Source organism: Erigeron canadensis, chromosome 2, assembly GCF_010389155.1.
Source record: "Erigeron canadensis isolate Cc75 chromosome 2, C_canadensis_v1, whole genome shotgun sequence".
NCBI classification, from domain to species: domain Eukaryota; kingdom Viridiplantae; phylum Streptophyta; class Magnoliopsida; order Asterales; family Asteraceae; genus Erigeron; species Erigeron canadensis.
In genome coordinates, this window is record NC_057762.1 from 6540273 (window position 1) to 6561617 (window position 21345).

Genomic DNA, 21345 nt, shown 5'->3' on the forward strand with positions numbered 1-21345 from the left:
GTTTGTATAATTTAAGAGTATCACTATAATAATAGCTTTAAAAAAAATGTCGACGAACTTGTACATTAGATATACATAAAATGGTGACACCTTTGTTTAAAACTTTAAATATGTAAGGACCAATCATTTAATAATCCACACGTCCATCGTCTAAAAAAGCCGTGACATATGTTCACAAGCAGGCCTATAAATAAATATTTATAAACCCCTACTAATTTTACAAGAAGAAAACAGAAACTGTCATCTATCAATTATTCTAGAAACATACAATAGAAAAAAGCGGCAAAACGAGAGAGCGATTCCATTCCAATGGCCGCAGCGACGAGTGTGGAGCGAGTTGACTCAGAGATGACTCGGATAATGCTTGGAGTGAACGAGTCAAGTATGAAAGGATATCCAAATGCTTCAATTAGTAGCAAATCAGCCTTTGAATGGACTCTTAATAAGATCATTCGTTCGAATACTTCTGGATTCAAACTTCTTTTTCTTCATGTTCAAGTTCCTGACGAGGACGGTACACTTATCTCCATATCTATACATCTATATTCATATATCTGTATCTATATATCTATGTATCTGTATCTATCTATCTATCTATATATATATATATATATATATTAGTGTTTAGATGTATCAGTTTTCGAGTTTCGGACTGACGGTTAGGATTTATGAACTTGAGATTAGGTTATACTTGTATTTAATGTGATATTTTGCGCTGTGTGATTGATGATAATGATTTTGAATATTGTGGAGTTAGATGATGAAATTAGGTTATGTAGACATTTATCGAACTTCGATCGTGCGTGTCGTTTCTGTGTGTCTAATTGTGTTTGATCGTGATTTTACGGTTTGTGAAATCGAATTTAGGTTATTAGAGGTTTTTCCGATTTATTTTGACTAAAAATGATGAAAAATTATGTGAATTTATATGATAAGATCAGCGTTTTCTAAACGTTTAGATAGCTTATAGGTGATGCAGTATTAGGATTTTACGGTTTTTTACTGACTAGTAGTGTTTTTTGTCTTTTTTTTTTTGTATGTGTGTTAAAATGAAGCATTGGAGTGATTTTAGGCTATAGAGGTCTTTTGTGATGTGTATTTTGCTATTGCACGCCACGTGATTGTTGATCATCGTATTTGAATTGAGATTATGAATGATGATTTTGAGTTTCGTAGACTTGTATGCTGAGATCTGCATTTTCTATACTTTTTATTTTGTTATCTATTTTGAAAAGAAATCTGTGCATTCGGAAACTAAGAGTGATTTATGTTTTTTGAAATCAAATAAGGCTGTTGAGGTTTTGTCGTTGTGTTATCCATTATTATATGTCATGTGATTGATTATTATCATTTTGAATCAAAATTATGAGTGATGATTTTGAGTTTTGTGGACTTGTAGATTTGGTCAACATGTTGTAGCTCGAACTTTGATTTAACATAATATTCAGCTATTGCATCTTCTTTTATGGAGCTTATTATACATATAAAACCTTTGAGTATTTCACTAGTTCTAGTTTTTATGGAATGGCTTTATGGTGAGGAGGTATTACCGCTTTGTAATTTGTTATTTCACGTCATGTGGTCGATTATTTCAGTTTCTGGATTTGTCTGCTGAGAGGAGAATTCAAACGCATTCATTTAACTGCAGTTCTCTGTAATATAAAGCTTATAAGTTCCTCTTTTAACTATTTCCTTGGTGCTTTTTTTGTGTGCATATGGAACCTTAAAATGATATTAGAGTTGGTGAAATCAAATTTAGCCAATCTAGGTTTTGCTGCCTTGTAGTTTGTTATTGTATGAATACCAGTTGTGATCAAATTTTCTGGTATGTATCTAGAGTTGTAAAGATATGTGTGCAGAAGTTACTGTATTCTAGAGGTTCATTAAACTTAGGTTTTTCTTTGATATGCAATTTCTATCCTTTTTTAGAGGGACTAATTAATGTTGTTAATAAAGTGGCATGCTCTTTTAGAATCCCTTGTTTAGATTAGTCTGATGCTGCACTCATATGAGCTAAATTGGGTGGTAATTTCGAAGTTAATGAGCAGTATGGTGTGCGTCGTCTGTATTAGTCTACAAGATACCTGGTTTTGGGCTTACTGGTGTAATGCACTGACTTTTGAGTGCAACCTATTAAGTTTACTTGATGAGGGACAGTCAAATGTTGCAAATGCCAATATGCAACAGTGTAACAAATAGTTGTTGCATATTTTGTGCCAATACTAGATCCTACTATCTGTGCATGCTTACAGTTTGTATCAATGTGATAACAACAAAAAATACCGATTTTGAAGAATTTTGGGCTTGATGGTTATCCATATACACAATATACTAATTTAATAATGCAAAATGGTATCAGATAATCGAAGAAGCTATCTTTAGTCATTTAGGTATTGCTTGGGAACATAAGGGTTGACTTCTGGAATGCTATGGATTACATGAAATCAAACCAGTTCATACTATGTTATCAGTAGATGTGTCTAGGAGGCCTTTTTAACATTGTTCTTTCTTCTTCGTTTTATTTGCATGCTTCATAAGGAATTTTTTCATCGACTACGTAATTTTGTTGAGTTGTGGAGACTAATGTTGCCAGGATGGTCTAACCGCCGGCAAGGAGCAGGAGTCCGAGTGCGAGGGCCTTCAAACCGATCAGCTGAACCACGTAAACAATGTGTGTTCTTTCTTTTTCTGCAAGTTATATTGTTGTGTTCTTATTGTTCGTGTGTATTTGAGTGATCATGTATTTATACACGTAGAGATTTTGGGCGCTCATATGTCCACGAACTTTACCTGACATTTGGGATCTGACTTTATTAAATAAAGTTGTGCTACTTGATAACTTGTAAACCTGCTGCAGGTAGCTTTTATTTTTATTTTTTATGCAATATGCTTAAGTGATATATAGATTGACTTAAACATTGATAGCTAATCCTATATTTTTAAATGATGATTAGTACAATGTAGCATGGAACTGGTTTATCAAAGTTGTCAATCTATATCATCAATGTATAGAAGAAACTGCATTTTGGCTCGCTTCTACTTTCCACATTATCTCTAATGGCATTGATTCAGATTTGCTTCCCCCATATTTCTAGAATCGCTTTGACTTCCACTTGTATAAGTTCCCCGTCATCTTTTACATGTGGTTTTGACTTCTGAGAAGACATTGTTTATTGTGTAAATCTGATAACAAAAACATTGATGTCTGATGGCATTTAGTTTTTTCATTTTGGTTGTCCTAGGTTTTGATGATGTTGATAGCATTTATGCCTCACCAGAAGATTTTCGAGATGCCAAGCGTAAGGACAAGATTGAAGGAACTCATCTGCTGGAGTACTTTGTGAAGAGAAGTCACGATATAGGGGTTTTTCTCTCCCTTCTCTCTCTTTTTCACTCATGTGTTAAATTAAATACTGAAATAGTGAAATGTAACCAAGTCCCATTGTGGTTGAGTTACAAATTCATCCATAAGGGTTCAACTCACTCTTCTCCTTCTGGCTCCTTGCAAGAAGCTATTTGCGTCTCATTGAGTCGTTTCTGCTCCTCTATGTGCTGATTAAATTTCTAATAGGTTGCTTGTGAAGCATGGATTAAGAAAGGCGATCCAAAAGAAGTGATCTGCCACGAAGTTAAGAGAGTCAAACCAGATCTCCTTGTTGTAGGAAACAGGGGTCTTGGTCCATTCCAGAGGTATGAATCTTTGCATATTTAGATTCTAAGCATGTTCAGTTGTCCATCTTTTCTACGCTTGTTTTGGGAACTCTACAAATTTATCAATTTGGTCATTTCACTGCTATTTAAAAAGGGGATAACTTATATGATGTTAACATCATATAGCTATATGATGTTCCCCTCACAAACCATCATTTCTACGCTTGTTTTGGGAACTCTACAAATTTATCAATTTGGTCATTTCACTGCTATTTAAAAAGGGGATAACTTATATGATGTTCCCCTCACAAACCTTAAATTCGAGGGGGGGGGGGGGGGGGGGTGTTAACATGTGTGAAAATTTGTGTCAGTGTAGCACCATGATGTTAACAATACTTAACATCATATAACATTTTCCCATTTAAAAAAACTGTATCTCTAATATTTTTATTAAAAAAAAAAAAGAAAGAAAGCTACTAAGTTGGCACTATATAGCAGTATGTGAATCACTTCTGTTCTACTTTTCTGTTAAATTTAGCTTGGAAAATGTAAGAGCATATCATGAACTGCCAATTTACCAAATTACTTGTAGCAGGTTAAGTTAGCTCCTTCCTTTACATGTCGAATGTTAACCTGTTTGACCACTGATGTCATTTGGAAAGTTCACATTTAGATGCATTTGATAGGGTATAGATAAAAAAAAAGTAACCAAATAAATGAGCCAATACTTTTACCTTTATAAATGGCTGGACAACCTTCATTTCGTTTTCTTCGCTTCTGGATCACACCTGGCGTTACTCTCTACTCATTAGAACACAGCCATGGCATGCTGTTACTACCATCATTACAATATTTACGTTGCCTACCATTTGTACACTTTTTCTTGCTTCTCTATTGATTGTTCCCTATGCTTCACTGGAATTATTATTTTAGAAGTTCTCTTTACCAATTACCATCATGCTTATATTCTATTTGTATCTTAACAGGGTCTTTGTGGGAACTGTGAGCGAGTTTTGTGTGAAACATTGTGAATGCCCTGTTGTAACGATCAAACGCAGTGCAGAAGAGACTCCCCAAGACCCTGTAGATGACTAATTGTTCGTATGATGAGCTGTTAATAATGTGTAGTGTTTCATATGGAGATTTGGCTGTGTAGCCTTTGTACGAGAACCACTTTACATTTTTATGTCTTCTTTCTTACAATTTTAAAAGTACCTTACTAATGGAGCTTTCCTCCAGTAGTTTGTTGAGGTTGGTGTTATTGGTTCATAATGATTGTTGTATTGAATGGGTTACTGTGAATTTTGAATGATCAGTGATGTATCAAAGCTGTAAAGCCTGGAATGTATGATTGTTAGCAAACATCACATGGGTGTATCGAAAAAAGCTTGATGAATGACAGAAAAAGAAACCCTTGAGTCCTAGACATGAAAATAACAACATAGTTAAAAATCTACTGAATCCAACACCAGAATCCATCCTTAAAATTTCTAAAAATCAAAAGCTAATTACCCACTACAGTGAAAAACAAACCCTGGACTCATACCCCTCCTATTGTTCCCAGCTTCTCAAGTGCTTCCCTTAATCCTCCTTCCAGATAAGCTTTGATATCTTCCTTCATTTCTTCTTCACCACATGCTTGCACTGTTTTCCTCATGGCCTCCAGCTTTTCCTTGACGAGGGTGAAATCAGACACGTCTTCACTAGCAGCCTTGCGTGAACCTGGAGCCCACTCTTTCTTTCCAACAACCTGACCATTGGACACATTTTCAAAAATTTGTTTCCTGAAGAGTGAAATAAAATCAATGATCGCGGGGAGGTTCTTCTCCACAAAAGATGAAGGGTCGAGTGCTGCACGCAGTAGCCCTTGCAACAGCTTCTCCACGTCCACAGAAGCTGTCAGATCAGACCCTTCTTTTACCCGCTTCTTTCTACCTCTCTTCCCATTGCTCTTCTTCGATGAACCCTCTGGCTCTTCCGCATCCATCTCAGGAACTTCCTCGGGATCAGCTTTAGGTTCTTTGAAAGAACCAGAACCTAAACCAGAAAGTTTTCCGCTAGCTGGACTCAAGTAAGGCGGAGAGAGGTACTTGCTCCTCTTCCTTTGGCGTGGTGTGGTTCCATCTTCAAGACCACTTTCATGATCACTTTCTGGTGTCACTGACACAACCAATCCCTTCCTTTTCCAACCAACACCACCATCTTTAGACATTTTAGCTTTCTTAACTTTTGGCTCGTCTTCTCCCAATAAATCCGCCACACTCTTCTTCTTCCTTCTTTGAGATAACTTATCATCACCATTTGCTGTGCTTTCCAAACCACCATTCTTATCAGAATTGCCAACCATCGCACTCTTCGATTCATCATCAAGACCTTCAATATACTCCGGATCATGGTATTCTGGCAACAAGTAACCACCTTTTTGTCCATAAAAAGCACTTATCCAGCTTTTCAGTACAGTGAGTTCAAGCTCAACTAAACTAGTATCAGGTTCCATTATAGCAAAATTTTTCAACATTGAAAGGAGCTCAACAGGCTGCATTCGATCAATCAAAACCTTGATCGTATTTCCTTTTGGCACAGCCACACCCTTCTTGATCCCACTGTTCCCCTCGTTAACATTATCAGTAGGACAAACAGGTTGGCATTTGCACATCAATTCCGCCCTCACATGCTTACTGACCTGTTCTAAAGATTTCTTGACTGCAGTAACAAAATTTTTAGAATCACTCTTATTCGACATTTCTTGAAAGTCATCAATATAAGCCTTCAACTGTGATGCCTTACACCAAGAAAACGAACCATCCCCAAAATAAACAACTAACAGATGCCCTCTACGTTTTATCGAAACAGCATACTCTGAAGCATCAGAAGGGTCATATATCTGGCCTGGCCACCAAGGATGACTCTTGATTTTACCCCACACTAAATCACCTACAACAAAATCATGATCCTCTTCTTCTTCTTCTTCATCGTCTCCACCTTCAATTTGTTCGCCATTTTCAACCATTCCCTCGTCATTCTTGTACGTATCCTCCTTAAACTCAAACACATCCATCGGATCCCCATCAACATTTTCATCATTATCATCGGCTAAATAACCCTCATTCCCTTCAAAAAGACGCTCAACCTCATCGCCATTTCCGCCTGTAAAGAAACCCTCAACATCCATAGCTAAATTCCCTCCATTATCCCCTAAATCCGCCTTCATATCATCCCCCTCATCACCACCAAACAAATCATCTTTCTTCTCTTCCTGAAAATTTTCAACAATAGTAATCTTGGTATGTTCAACCACCGTCGTCGTTTTAACCACCACCGTATCACCACCACTATTTAGGGTTTCAGCCACTATCTTATTCTCTTCAATATTATCCATTTCTAGCAAACAAAAGAAAAACCACATTCAGCTGTCTCATTTCTAGCAAACAAGAAACAAAGCAATTGAATAATTCTCATTTACCCAAAAATCCAAAACATTACAGCTATTAATACATTTTCCACAAAGTTTCACAACAAAAACATTAAAAGAAACACACAGATACAAAACTATATATAAATATATATATATACACACACACACACCATCTTTAGAGCTTCTTTTCTCTTAATTTACAATAGTAGCTACTAAACCAACACATACCCACTAAAAATTAACAAAACTAAACCAAGAAATCATATGGGTTTTCCATAAATTTCATTAATTTAAAATAAAAAAAACTCATTTTTTGTTTTTTTTTTCTTTTTAACCTCCACTATTAACTGAAACTAGAGTGACAAACCCACTAAAAATAAACAAAATTAAACCAAGAAAACATATGGGTCTTGCACATATATCATAAATAAACATACCCAAAAGCCCTAAATCTAAAAAATAAATAAATATATAAATAATAAACAGAAATAAAATGAAAGAAATACCTGTTTTAAAGCAAGAATCTTCAGAACATAGAACAAAGGTTGGATAAAAGTGAGTGAAATAAATCAATAATAATAATAATCGCTATCAAAGTAGGTGAGTTTGGGATATTTATTGCTCTTTTGAAATGTTTTGGATTTATTTTCTTTTTTTCTATTATTATTGAATTAATGAAAAATGAATGATTTTTTTTCTTTTTGAGAAATTGGGGGAAAATGGGAGAAGATAAACTCGTGGTTATAGCGAAGTGAAGGGACTGGTGTCAGTGAAAAAAGACATTTGGGGAATATTAAAGTCACTAAGCTGTGACATTTGTTATTGCACTGTAGGCTGTGGATATTTTAGTATTTTTTTTCTTTAAACTAGGGAAGTAGGGAAGTCTAACAATAAAGATTTTTTAAAGTTAATAAATAATTTTAGGTAAAGCTTAATTAATATTGACATTTGGATTAAAATCAAAGATATCATTTTTGAATTTTGACCTTTGATATAAATTCAAGGGTCAAAATTAACAACTTTACCCCTAAAGTTGTTATATAACTTTACAGAATCCTCATCTGTTTTTTAAACCTAGAAAAAATTTAAAAGTATACCAAAGTTTTTGGAAACTGATATAAGAAAATAAAAAATTTAGTGGTAAGTTTGAAAAAGGATTAAATTATACTATTAACCCAATTTATTTAAGAAATAAAAGAAACTATAAAAGAAATAAATGAAAATCTTTTGGTCTCATGTATTGTCTTGGTGTATAATACATGAAATCATGTTCGGTAACTTACCAATCTCATACATAAATCATAATCTATATTTTTTTCACTAGTCTTTGTGAAAATTTGAAGTGTGCCTTGCGACCTATATCTATAGAATTATAGAGTGATATGATCACATAATGATGGTATTAGTTGATTTATGGTCCCAATTTATTTTAGTTATATACTAATTGGACAAAATTTAATACAAAAAGGGTGGAAAAGGTACTTACTAATTGCACTACATGAGGCAAAATCAGAACTGAACCTATAAACGGTTAGATAAATAGCAACATTAAAATCATACGATCACACAAATGTTTGTTTAAATTCAAATACGAATAGAAGTTTTAAAAAAATTATTAAGAACCCACTATGTGTAATGAAGTATACGTCAAAATTTAAATTAAAAAAAAAAGACATTATTTTATCTATACTCTCATTTTTAATTTACGTGAATCTGAAATGAAATCAAAACTCCAAAAAAACACCCTATTACTATTATCATTATTATTATTATTATCTTTTTTCATATTCTAATTTTACTCCTAAATTATAAATTATGAATATAAATCTCAAATATTTTTCTTATGTTTAGTCTTCGAAAAATGATAGATTTTTTTCACAAAATAACATAAAAGTTTTCATAGCTATAAGATGATAACATGTTAAAAAAAATATATTAAAGGTAAAAAAATATTTTATGTATTATTTTTGGAAAATGATATATATGCTTAAAAACTTGTACATTATATATTAAAAACCGTCCCCTGATTTTTTTAACAGCAAGGTACAAATTTTAATGCATAAAATTAGTTTTTATTGACAACTTGTCACTAACAAAACTCATTATTTTTTTTAGTATTTTTTAGAAGGATTTTATAAGACTAAAAAATATATCATTTTCCTTAATTCTCTGTGTCTTTGTTTACTAATCCATAGCCTTGGGGGCGGTGAATAGAGTTTGTAAAATGGAAAGAGCATCTGGTGATAAAGTCCACGTGTCAGTCACTGGTTCATGTAGGGTACCTCCATTGACTGACATGGATTAATTGGACTACGGCTTTCTGGGTCACGTCACTAATGATTCGTATATTAGTTAAACTTTGCCCCCTCAACTTATCAAGTTAAGTAAAACTACCCCTTTGCTCTTTCAGATAATTTGTATCTTCACCCTGACTTGTAAAGTTTGGTTAAAGTTCAAAGAAAGGGAATATTGCAGGGTCATTTGAAGCTTACAGTCAATAATACAAGCGTGTAGTTGTAAATAACCTACCCAATGCTATGAAGTACGGAGTATATATTAGACTATTAGCCAATGTGGATTATTTACGAGCGTAGACGTTAATATTATAATAAGTAGATAATATATATTATTTTTTAAACTTTTAGACCACTAAAGGCTAACATCTAATAAATGTATTAGAAAATATTATCAAACTAGCGTATCCAACCCGGGTAGATTGAAAATATATATTCGGAGTTTAATCGTTTATATATACATCTATATTTATATATATATATATATACACACACATAATCATGAAGATAAAGAAAAACAAAAATAAATAAAATTATAATTTATTCATGATATATGAATTAACTGAATCAATTTTGTCATATTAATAGAAAATATGTATATTATAAGAATATACATAAAAATATTTAATTATTTATTAAATGATATGGTAAGAAATTTAAAAAATATAATAAATTAAATAATGTAAGTTTAATGATACAATGATCTTATAAATTTATTTAGTTGAAAATGAAATAGTTTTTATAAAAGATTTTGGAGTTGTCATGTAAGATATTTTAATAAAATGATAATGTAAGCACAACGTTGTTTTATTTAATATAGAGAAGAGATATATATGATCACTAAATATCTTTTCAATTTTTTATCATGTGTTTCAGCATAATTGACTAAAAAAAATAAATTCAAATGTGTTTTTGAATTCAAAATCTTGAATTACATATAACTTTTAACACCTAAATCCACATCAAATATTATTTGACAAAAATTAACATCAAATAAAATGAGCAAGTGATAAGCAAACAAATATATTAGTTGTCAAACAAAAATTTAATTTCACATTAGCTCTAAACTATCCTTACTTAAATTTTATAATTAAATACAATCTACACAAAATAAAAAACTAAAAATAATAGAAAATTAAAATCAGAATAATATATATGAAAAAAAAAAGATATATCAGTCTAAAATGGAAAAAAAAATAATTTTAATAGAAAATTCAGGAAAAAAAAACAACTATTAATGAAATATGAAGATTGTAGTCCTTTTAAACCTTCATAAAAAATTGTTAAATTTTTTATTTTATTTTTAAAAGTGATAATAAGTTATAAACGGATAATTATAAAAACAATATAAAAAAGGATGGCATTTAAACTTTACACACATGATGCCATTATTAAGGTAATCTAAATTACCGTAATATATATATATATTCAGTGGTTGTTTTACTTTTTAATTTTTTATTATTAATTAATGATGATTAAGATTAATAATTAGGAATAATTTAAATGACAAAGGATATGATGCTTAAAATTAGAAAATTAATGAAAAAAATGACATATCATGAAAATTCCTAAATGACATGCTTTCATAATTGCCAACTAAGCAAAAACATATCCTCTCTTAGTTATATATAGAGATAGAGAAAATGCATTGTCACAATTAGGAAAAAAAACAAAACGTTTATTTTCAAAAAAAAAAAAAAAAAAAAAGAAAAGAAAAACACAATACGTTTATTTTTAAAAAGAAAAAAAAAGTATTTAACCAAAAAAATTATAAAAAATAAATGAATTTGTAGTATTAAATAGGGTAGGAATACATATCTTGTGTAGTTGTGTATATTCATTCATATTAGTAAGTACAACAAGAAGATTTGAGTTTGAACTTTACAATGAAAATTGTTTAAAAAAATATTCAGTTTGTTCTCAAATTGATGATATGGTGTTGGTCAGGTGTTACCACTTACCACTAATAACACAATAATAGTATGTCGATAATCTAAATTAGTTGAAAAAGCTACATATACCACTTAAGTTTTCCATATAATACTAACCAAGATTATATAAACCTGGACATTGTATTTTAAACACCACATGTGACATGTTTAAATGATGCATGCCAAATTTTGATGTATTACCACCTAGGCACCTATCAAAATAAAGTTACGAAAAGTTCCATCATATCTGTGAGATGAATATAATGGTCGTAAAGTAAATGCAGTTATGCCAGAGAAAAATGATCAAACTTTAATAAGGTGTAAGCAAATTGCATCTAAGCTCTAGGGTAAATTGAATCTCTAAAAAGGCAAAAACCGAACTACAAATGGGATAAACTAGCTAAGCCCAAGTTAACTCTAATTTTATCTAGTCATAGGTATGGGCTTTAAACCCAATTGGTTGTTATAATGGATAATAAAGGTTGCTAATTAAGATTTTTAAAAGGATCATCAAACTTTACTCCAGATCACGAGTTCGACTTTTCGCAGTGATGCGTCCTGGTAGTTTTTTTTGTGACTCACCTACAATAGCTCATAGTCTATATCCCATGGTTTAGCAATATGTGCAGAGTTTCATCCTTGTATAATAAGGTGTCTCAATATCGGCTCATGTTAAAAAAAAAAAAGTATAAAAAAAAAAGTTTGTATACATGTTGAATTGCAAAAAAAAAAAGTGACAAAATCTACAAAGCTTTTAATATCACGTCAATAAAAATTTGTGAGATATAGAACTCTACAAGTCTACATAACAACATCCGTGGGAGTAATTAGCGTTGACATTTTAATTCCATTGTCTCGGTCTTTTTCATTTGGATTTATTACCACGATAAGAAGAGGCAAAGTAAATGGGAATCATGGAACGAGCCACGTTTCTTGTTGGGTAATGACATAAGGCTATCAGGAGTGGGGCGGAATCCTCTCCTTCTCGCCCGAAATCTCGCCCAAAACATCAATCCCCCTAGCCGATTGCACCCCCCCCCCCCACCCTTCTGACGGATTTTATCTCTCGCCCAAAATGAGTTTGACCAAGCTCTTGTTTTCCGTGCTATACCACCCCAACGGTTAGTTTTCAATTTTTTTAATTTTTTTTTCTTTTCTTCCTATATATACAATCCATCTACATTAAACCAACACAAAACTAAAACAAAACCAACATCCCTTCCAAATATTATACAAAAAAAAACACTACATTATTTAACAAATATGGAAGATATCGATAAGTTTTCATCTTCTAGTTCTTCGTCAAGTGGTGGTTCAACCGATCTAGACGAGGCTATTGAGCAAACAATCGTTTTGATGATAAACACGATGTTAGAAGCCGCAAGAGAAAAAGAAGAAGAGGAGGGGCGCACCAATACCACGTGTTCCCGGTTTTAGGCGTAGGGCGGTCCTAGATCGGAGACGGCATGAGGCAAACGAACGGTTGATACGTTTTTACTTTGTTGACAACTCGGTTTATCCACCGAGGGAGTTTAGGAAGCGCTACCGTATGAGTAAACGTTTATTTTTGAAAATAACAAGAGATTTGGAAGAGAATTATACGTACTTCCAACAAAGACACGATGCTCATGGGAAGTTAGGTTTCATCGGGATATAAAAGTGTACTGCGGCGCTTCGCCAACTAGCCTACGGCAATACCGTCGACTCATTTGACAAAAATTTCGAGATGTCTGAAAGGGTTTTACGAGAGTCACTGGCCAACTTTTGTGAAGGTATCAATCTAATATTTTAGTTACGTAGTTTTACATTTTATTATAACTTAGTTATTATAATATAGTTACGTAGCTTTGCATTTTATTATAACTTAGTTATTATAATATAGTTACGTAGCTTTACATTTTATTATAACTTAGTTATTATAATTTAGTTACATAGTTTTACATTTCATTATAACTTAGTTATTATAATATAGTTACGTAGTTTTACATTTTATTATAACTTAGTTATTATAATTTAGTTACATAGTTTTACATTTTATTATAACTTAGTGATTATAGTGTAGTTACGTAGTTTTACATTTTATTATAACTTAGTTATTATAATTTAGTTACGTAACTAAATTATAATAACGAAGTTATAATAACTAAATTATTGAAAAAACAGGAGTTATTGAGCGAGCTTTTGGCGTGTTGAAGAAGCGTTGGAAAGTTATTAGCTTTCCATCACGGTTTTGGACCGAAGAGAGAATGCATGACGTATTATATACATGTATTATTTTACATAACATGATTTTGCAGGATGAAGACGAGGCTTTCTGTCAAGACTTCTACGAGCATGACTCGACTTTGGACGAGGAATATTGGATGCAAGAAACTCCAATGGAGAAGCGGATAGAGAACTCAAATGCGGTTAGAAGCAGGGAAACACATAACATGTTATTGGCCGATTTGGTGGATCATGTATGGGAGAACCGCACGAGGGAGGACGAGGAAGAATACGTGCCGCCTACCGTTGAGTCCTACTTTAACGATGATGACTAGTTTTTATTCTAATATGTTGTATGGTGTGTATTTGAACTTTATTAATCATGTGTTTGAACTTTATAAATCATGTATTTGAACTTTAATAAGTAGTTTTTATTTTAGGGTTTTTAAAAAATTAATTTAAGGTGACAAGTGTCATAACTCCCCTAACTTCAAACTTGCCTCACTCTCTCATTTTCCCACCAAAACTCTCTTGCTTACATGACGCCACATGGCTTTTATCCCCCCCCCGCTCCAACTAGCCCCACTCCTTTTAGCCTAAATTAATTTGGTTTCATTGGACGTTGGTACAAAGAAACATTGGTTAGATATGTTCATGGTGGATGGACCTTTTTTTTTTTATCTAGGTCCTGTTATTCTATTATCTTGTCTTTACTAGCTAATTAACCAGGTTTAACTTGAACATTTTAGCTAAAATTTTAAAACATAAAAAATATTATAAAATATTTGCAATGTTTGTTATTGATACAATAACGTAATAACTTATAAAGGAGATTAACTATTGCATTATAATAAAAATCATTTCATTCCAATTTATGATTAGGTTTTTTATTAAGCATTTAAGAGGTTATTTACTTTAAGAAAATTTAAAAATCACATGACATCGTAACTAAAATAAAAGTCTTTTAAGAAAAAATATAGGCCTGTCATGTCATAAATTTTCTAAAATTACTTATGGAAAACAATTCTTCTTTATTTATAAAGATAGAGATTTGGTTATGACTTTTTGTTTGAAACTCTAACAATACATCACTTAGTGAAAACTGACAGCTCAATTTTCGTTGATGAGGAGTTTACTTATGTCCAAGTTATTTATAAGACTATAATTGATTCGAGTTTTTCCTAACTTTCTTTTTTTAATAACATCAGCAGTTAAAGTTTCGAGTTGATCTAGTTTGTAATTTTGGATTTTGTATATTGAGGTCTCTAGTATTTTGCTACACGGTTAGCATTATAGATAATATTATTGTCGTTAAGAAGATGACCTTTTATTTTAGTAAATATGTGCTAGCCGATCCCTTGTTAGAGACTTAAAGGTATAAAAAACTATGATAGCAGTATGTTCGTAGTAGAGTTATAAAAGATCTAGGACTAAAAAAATGTGCCGGTACCCTATCCCTATATCCAGAACTAAAGTAATGTGCATGCGTTTATGTATTTTGACTTCTTAATTAGAGATAAATTTGTATATATCTTTTTTTTTAGAACGACTGTCTATGCTACTCCTAAATACTGATAAATTTGTAACAACCTATGAACACCTTAGTCAAATATGCATGTTATGTATATGTTATGATTTGAACGTTTAATTGTTATGGTTTGGAAGGGGAAAACAATTCTTCATAATCATTAATAATAACAAAAAAGCAAATTTAAAAAGAGAAAAGAAAATACAAAAGGGTTTCATAATCATTAATAAAAACAAAAAAGCAGATTTAAAAAGAAAAAAGAAAATACAAAAGGGGCATTCCGAGAATCGAACTCGGGACCTCTCGCACCCAAAGCGAGAATCATACCACTAGACCAAATGCCCATTTTGTAAACATCTTTCATGCTGTATTACTTGTCATGATTCAACTTACAACCAACAAATTACCTCATTGATGTTTCACCATGACAAAAGGGTTGCATTACGATCAAAAAAAGAATACAACTAAAACTTACTCATCACAATCTAGAGGAATTACCTAAAGACTACTCACTATAAATAGTTCCATCATATATAGCTATAGTGATCGATATGCGAGTGAAAACCATATCCGATATATAAGTGGGCTACGATACTAACTAACGCCTATTTGGCATGAAAAATGTGTACCTATGCGAGTGAGTATGTGTACTCAAGGCCTATTTGAAAATCGGTGCACGTATGTGATGAGTTTTGGTAACCGGTTAAGCTAATGCCATTTCATGTTTCAATTTGTATAAAAAGGGAAAGCCAAAGTTAGGTCAATGTCGGACTTCAACTCTCGAAATTTCATGTTTCAATTTGTATAAAAAGGGAAAGCCAAAGTTCAACTTTCCCAAAATAGTAAACATCATTCGACTTATAACGTGTATATTCTTATTGGCTTCGTTAGGTGGATGTTTCATTTAAGAGACTTTAACTACATCACTATTTTGCAAAAACCATCTTTTTAGATATATATAATAATAAGTATTCGGTTGTTCAGGACACTTCTGATTTTATCTAAGGTATTAAGTTCGATCTTTATGGTTGATAAAACTTTTGAGTTTCCATTTCTGAATATTTATATCGACTCATAAACAAACATCTCTTTTAACAGTTGTGTATTAAATTTATTATAGAAAAGGTCAAACTCATTTTAATAGTAATTGTTAAATCAACATTTAAACTTGTCATATTATAAAGTTATTAAAAAGTTTTATTTTTCAATAATAAAACACTATCCATTCCAATTATATGGCAGTGTGGATAAAAAAGAGTAGATTGTATTAGAGTAAATTTCATATTTAAAGCATTATCCTAAAGGTACGCATCACTAGCTAAATGATCACTTGCCTCCTAATTAACATCATGGCATGGCAGCACTTTATTCAGTTATCCTTAAATAAGTCTCATCACTTTGTAATCACTTGGTTTTGCTCAAGTATCTTTATCCCAATTCACAACAATATATAACTAGCAAAATGTGGCCCTCCATTGCGGGCTTCAGTTGTCGTATTATAAACATTTGTTACTTATTTTAGTGTATTTTATTGAACTTTCAACTACTTAAATAAAAAGTATAAGTCATTGATAGTTTTGTTTTAAATGTATATTTATTAAAAAAACAAAACCACTTTAGCTTAATTCAAAACATTTCGAGGTTTTAAATATCGTGATTAAGTACTGATATTATTATTTTATATGTTAGCTAAAAACTGTAGTTTCAGTATATTAGTTGTAAAAGAAAAAAAAGTATGAAAAAAACCGGATAGTGGTACATAATGGTACATATTATGGTCATGAAAAAGTTGCAATATATTGGTTGAAAACCCTAAAGTAAAAATTTAGTAGAAAACCAATGATTAACGTGTAGTAGAAAAATCGGAAAATGGTGCGATATGATGAAAATCCGATTAGTGTACAAAACATGGACACGAAAAAGTTGCAATATATTAGTTCGAAACCCAAGATGAAAAGACTGTGCAAAAAACCAATAACTAACCTGTTGTTGAAAATCCAAACGGAATGCAATATGACAAAATCCAAATAGTAGATGAGGGTGTACCGTGAACGAATAGTAACTCGCCACGTAAGCGAGTTACTATTGATGATTCACTTCCTATTAATATTATACTAGTAAAATTGGGCCCCGCTTTGCGGGGCTTCAACTATCATATTGATATAGTTGTATTATTCTAGTATAATTACGTTGAACTTTCAATGGCTTAATATAATATCCTTGATGGGTTTGTTTCAAATATAAGGCTATCTCCAATGCTAAGGACCCCCCTTAGGCGTCCTTGAGCTGACACATCATATCCTTACAAATCCTTATAAATCCTTACAAATCCTTATACATCCTTACAAATCCTTCAAATTTTATAATTTTTTCTCCAACCATACAAACATCCTTACATATCCTTTTACCTCCACTAAAAACAAAAATATATTAGGTAAGGACAAGTAAGGGCATCCTTCAAAAAATTCTTAGTTTTGGACAAGCTTCAACGATAAAGGATATCCAAGGGCACCTAAGAGCATTCAAGGGCACCCCATTGGAGATAGCCTAAGATTGGTTGTTGCAAATACTAGTGAGTGGAGCATGTGGATATATAGTGATGGACTGATGGCAAATACAATTGCACAAAACTTTTCTAGTGATATAAATTAAATAGACTGCATAAATCTTGGTCATTTTGTTGATATTGTGAACAAACTATTAAATGTGTATAGATGGATAACCGCATAATAAACTGAAAAACGAGTTTAGTTCTAGACATTCAAACACGACCCAATATATTAATGTTAATGTTAATATATAACAGATATAGTTCAATCATTACTTAGCACTTGCAATGACCATAAATCTTCCATACTCCATGGGTTCTCGTTTGTTTCGGGGGCAAAAGAACCCGAATAGCTCATAGGGTTGTCGCATGGAGGATAATGCGATAAGTCCATTGGATTTACACCTGTGCATGTTTGTGTCGAGAACATATTCCCCTGATTGTTTTGCATTGAAGAAGTTTGTCCATCGTAAGTATTGACTTGTTTAACATGTTTCTGAATTCTGGTCCTCCAGTAATTTTTTATCTCGTTATCTGTTCTTCCCGGCAAATATTTTGCAATTTTTGACCACCTACAAAGTATTAACGAACAAATCGAAATCATGACACTACCGTCATATAAACAACATAACATCTAACTTATTGAATAGGTGAGCAATAATAACATTTAATTTTTACTATAAAACTGTATTATGTTTAGAGAAGGTATAAAAAAAACTTCTTTTGAACAAATTGGTTATTTCTTGACGAAAGTCAATTTTCTTATAAACTCCAAATATTGAACTAACTTTATGATGACCAAAGTTCCAATAAATAGATCCCAAAAGCCACTAAACTAAGTAACAAAATAAACCGTTTAAGGAAACTAAATAAAATACTAATACAAATAAGAATAAACTTGGAAAATAAATTAAAGATAATTTCCTGCATCGATATCGGTTTATACATGTTGAACCGACTGGTTAAACCGTTTCTAACGCATCGAGTATGTTAGTGCAAACAAGATCATTTGCAATGGCTACATGTCTTATACCTAGGGGTGTAAACGAGCCGAGCCCGAGCTCGATAGTGCTCGAGCGCGAGCTCGAGATCGTTTAAGGAGCTCGGGATCGAGCTCGTTCGAGCCTTAGTATATAAACTCGAGCTCGACTCGTAATTTGTTAAGAAAGCTCGAGCTCGGCTCGTTTGTCAAAAAAAATAAACAAATCCAAGTTTGGCTCGTTTAGGCTCGGCTCGATTAGTATATGAAAGCTCTATTAATATAATAAATGCATATATATTATTATTATTATTATATTATATATGAAAGCTCGTTTAGTCTCGTGAGCTTAGTCGAGTTATAAATTCAAAGCTCGAGCTCGTTTAGTAAACGAGTCAACAGTTAAGCTCGAATTCGGCTCGAGCTCGTTTAAGCTCGGCTCAAAACGAGCTTTTTTCGAATCGAGTTCAAGTATTTCGCGAGCAGGCTTGACTCTTTACACCCCTACTTAAACCGCACACGAAGTCTTGATTTTTATTTTTTAAGCACAGTCATAGAGAACCCACATTGTATTTTCAACATATACATTCTAGCACATGTTACATGTTGCAAAATTAAGATACTATCATGTTCAGTGGTTCAAAATCAAAGTACGTGATACTCGATCAAAAATTTATATGCGACCCAATTACTCATATTCTCATATATATATACAACTCATTCGGAAAGTATCTACACAAGTTTTGGTAATGAGTTTTCTGATCTTTTCCATTCTCTAGAAGAGGGAGATACGTTACATATATGAACTCGTTTTTGGGTGAGCAATATAATAATGTAAGTATATTTTTTTGAATTAATGAAAAAGTGAAATCAACAATTATCTCTATCTCTATACATATCTTTCTTTATATATAATAAAAAAGGATTGTTTTTTAAACTATCAAATCAAGCCCAACCGATAATTGTTCTTTACATGAAAATTGTTTTTTGATTATTTTTTGAATAACTTATGTGTAATTTTGAAGTTTATAATTGTGTGGAGCATGAATTATCATTCATTATACAATTATGTGGAGATTTAGATTCTTGATCATATGTGCACGAATATTGCTATGATCACATGTATGCAAGTCGATCACATGTAATCATAGCAATATAATAAAAAAAAATTGTTATGACATAAGCATTTTACAAAAATAGCTTATGTGTCACCTTCACATTTTTTTTCTTAAAGCTTAATTTTTTTTGTTTAATTTACTTATGATGTCATTAAAAATTTCTTTCTTAAAGTTTATTTACTTTTATTTTTATTATTTATGATGCAATTTTTGTAAATTATTCGTTTCGAAAAAAAAGTTTGACTAAAAAAGTTAAAAAAACAAAAGTTTTTTGTCGTAGCGTGTTTTTGACAACGAAAAATTTTCGTTGGAAAAAGGTTGGTCGCAAAAGACCATTTTAACGTGTAAAAGCTCTCTAGGTTATTTGAACTAGTTACCAAATTTTGAGGAAACCTAAAATTTGTGAAGTTATACTGTACTTAATTAACATTAGAAGAGGTAGATGCAAATGAATTTAACTAAAATTGGTTCATTGATATTCTCAATAGCGAAAGATATCGATCGATTGGTTATTGGAAGACTAATTATACATGCATGTGTGTATGCTTAATTAATTAATTAATTATTTCAATGATAAGGTTCAAAGACATACACATATATATAACTAATTAAACACAAACATGCATAATCCAAATTATAGATGAGAGACTTGTTAAAAGAAAATAAGTTGATAACAATTTAGCGTCTTAATTAATTACTAACCGGTTTCCCCATTTGGCATGAAGCTCCATAATTAAAAGTTGTTCTTCGGGTGTAATATTACCCCTTCTCACATCTGGTCGAAGATAGTTCAACCATCGAAGCCTACAACTCTTCCCGGTTCTTTTGAGACCTAATTGTTAACACATAATTAATCCAAAATTAAAACTAGGGATTTAGAACATATGTCTAAGAAAACGTTTTAGTAAAAATATTAGTCGCTAATCATTATTAGCACCTGCGGATTTGGCAAGCGTGTTCCAAACACCTTCACCATGATCGGCGATGTAGTTGATAAGAATCAAGTCTTCTTCCATCGTCCACGGCCCTTTTCTCACCTCAACTTCATGTACGAATGTCGTACTTGATCTTTTCTCCATTTGTTGTTTATCCAAATAGAGAGAAAGAAGATTTATTGATGAAAGATTATTGTAGTTCGAAATGGATTTTATAGGGGAAAATTAAGATGGCTATTTAGCGGTTAATTAATGGCTTAATATTATCATTAAGCAACTTATTCTTTTATTTTTTGGGCCTAACTTCATTGTCGTTTGTGCTAATATAATTAAAAAGTGATCTTATTATATATTTATATGATTATTCATGCATAATTGATTTATCGACAGAAAATATTGAGGTACACTATCTCATAGCCTTGGAAATGGAATACCATATAAATGTCGATATTATATATACGTATTTATATGTATATGCAGCATTGGATGATATATATACATACATTATGTCTTATAGTGAACAACTTTTTATTTATGATAAAGCGTTCACATGCATGTGCTTTGTTTATCTTGGATGGGAAATTGATAAATTGAATATCAGTATCAATGAGTTATTTGAGTCACGATGTATTTATAATATATGAAAAATTAAGTACAGTAGTTTAAATTAAATAATGTAAAAAATAAAATAAAAATAAACTATGCTTTCATTATTTAGACGTGTATGTTTGATGTTGTTAT

General features: G+C 31.7%; 3 protein-coding genes and 1 non-coding gene across 5 annotated transcripts; 1 reads left to right on the forward strand and 3 right to left on the reverse strand.

Annotated features, from left to right (window-relative positions):
• Positions 1–210: 210 nt before the first annotated feature.
• LOC122586294 (universal stress protein A-like protein) lies at positions 211–4920 on the forward strand. 2 transcript variants are annotated; one of them, XM_043758297.1, is made up of 5 exons: positions 211–514; positions 2594–2671; positions 3243–3364; positions 3572–3690; positions 4638–4920. In XM_043758297.1, the coding sequence occupies exons 1-5, from the start codon at positions 310–312 to the stop codon at positions 4744–4746; spliced, it is 633 nt and encodes a 210-aa protein (XP_043614232.1). In that variant the 5' UTR covers positions 211–309; the 3' UTR covers positions 4747–4920. The 2 variants fall into 2 exon arrangements, with proteins under 2 accessions (XP_043614232.1, XP_043614233.1); XM_043758298.1 differs by lacking the exon at positions 2594–2671 and having other exon boundaries at positions 213–514.
• Positions 4921–5026: 106 nt separating this feature from the next.
• On the reverse strand, positions 5027–7738 carry LOC122586292. Its single transcript, XM_043758295.1, has 2 exons — positions 7573–7738; positions 5027–7032 (listed from the first exon to the last, which is right to left on the reverse strand). The coding sequence occupies exon 2, from the start codon at positions 7028–7030 to the stop codon at positions 5192–5194; it is 1839 nt and encodes a 612-aa protein (XP_043614230.1). The 5' UTR covers positions 7031–7032; positions 7573–7738; the 3' UTR covers positions 5027–5191.
• Positions 7739–15296: 7558 nt separating this feature from the next.
• TRNAP-UGG lies at positions 15297–15368 on the reverse strand. The gene has a single exon. It is a non-coding gene; the product is annotated as a tRNA-Pro (tRNA).
• A 2469-nt stretch (positions 15369–17837) lies between these two features.
• Positions 17838–20748, reverse strand: LOC122589567 (MYB-like transcription factor EOBII). Its single transcript, XM_043761871.1, has 3 exons — positions 20607–20748; positions 20372–20501; positions 17838–18144 (listed from the first exon to the last, which is right to left on the reverse strand). Exons 1-3 carry the CDS (start codon positions 20746–20748, stop codon positions 17838–17840), a joined length of 579 nt encoding a protein of 192 aa, XP_043617806.1.
• Positions 20749–21345: the final 597 nt, after the last annotated feature.

Excerpts from the sequence above, each read along its gene's own strand:
- LOC122589567 (XM_043761871.1), bottom strand. The coding sequence starts at position 20,748 with ATGGAGAAAAGATCAAGTACGACATTCGTACATGAAGTTGAGGTGAGA. Across the intron at positions 20,502-20,606 it reads CACGCTTGCCAAATCCGCAG|GTCTCAAAAGAACCGGGAAG; the intron begins GTGCTAATAATG and ends GTTAACAATTAG. Across the intron at positions 18,145-20,371 it reads CATGCCAAATGGGGAAACCG|GTGGTCAAAAATTGCAAAAT; the intron begins GTTAGTAATTAA and ends AATACTTTGTAG.
- LOC122586294 (XM_043758297.1), top strand. The coding sequence starts at position 310 with ATGGCCGCAGCGACGAGTGTGGAGCGAGTTGACTCAGAGATGACTCGG. Across the intron at positions 515-2,593 it reads TCAAGTTCCTGACGAGGACG|GATGGTCTAACCGCCGGCAA; the intron begins GTACACTTATCT and ends TAATGTTGCCAG. Across the intron at positions 3,365-3,571 it reads AGAGAAGTCACGATATAGGG|GTTGCTTGTGAAGCATGGAT; the intron begins GTTTTTCTCTCC and ends AATTTCTAATAG.
- LOC122586292 (XM_043758295.1), bottom strand. The coding sequence starts at position 7,030 with ATGGATAATATTGAAGAGAATAAGATAGTGGCTGAAACCCTAAATAGT.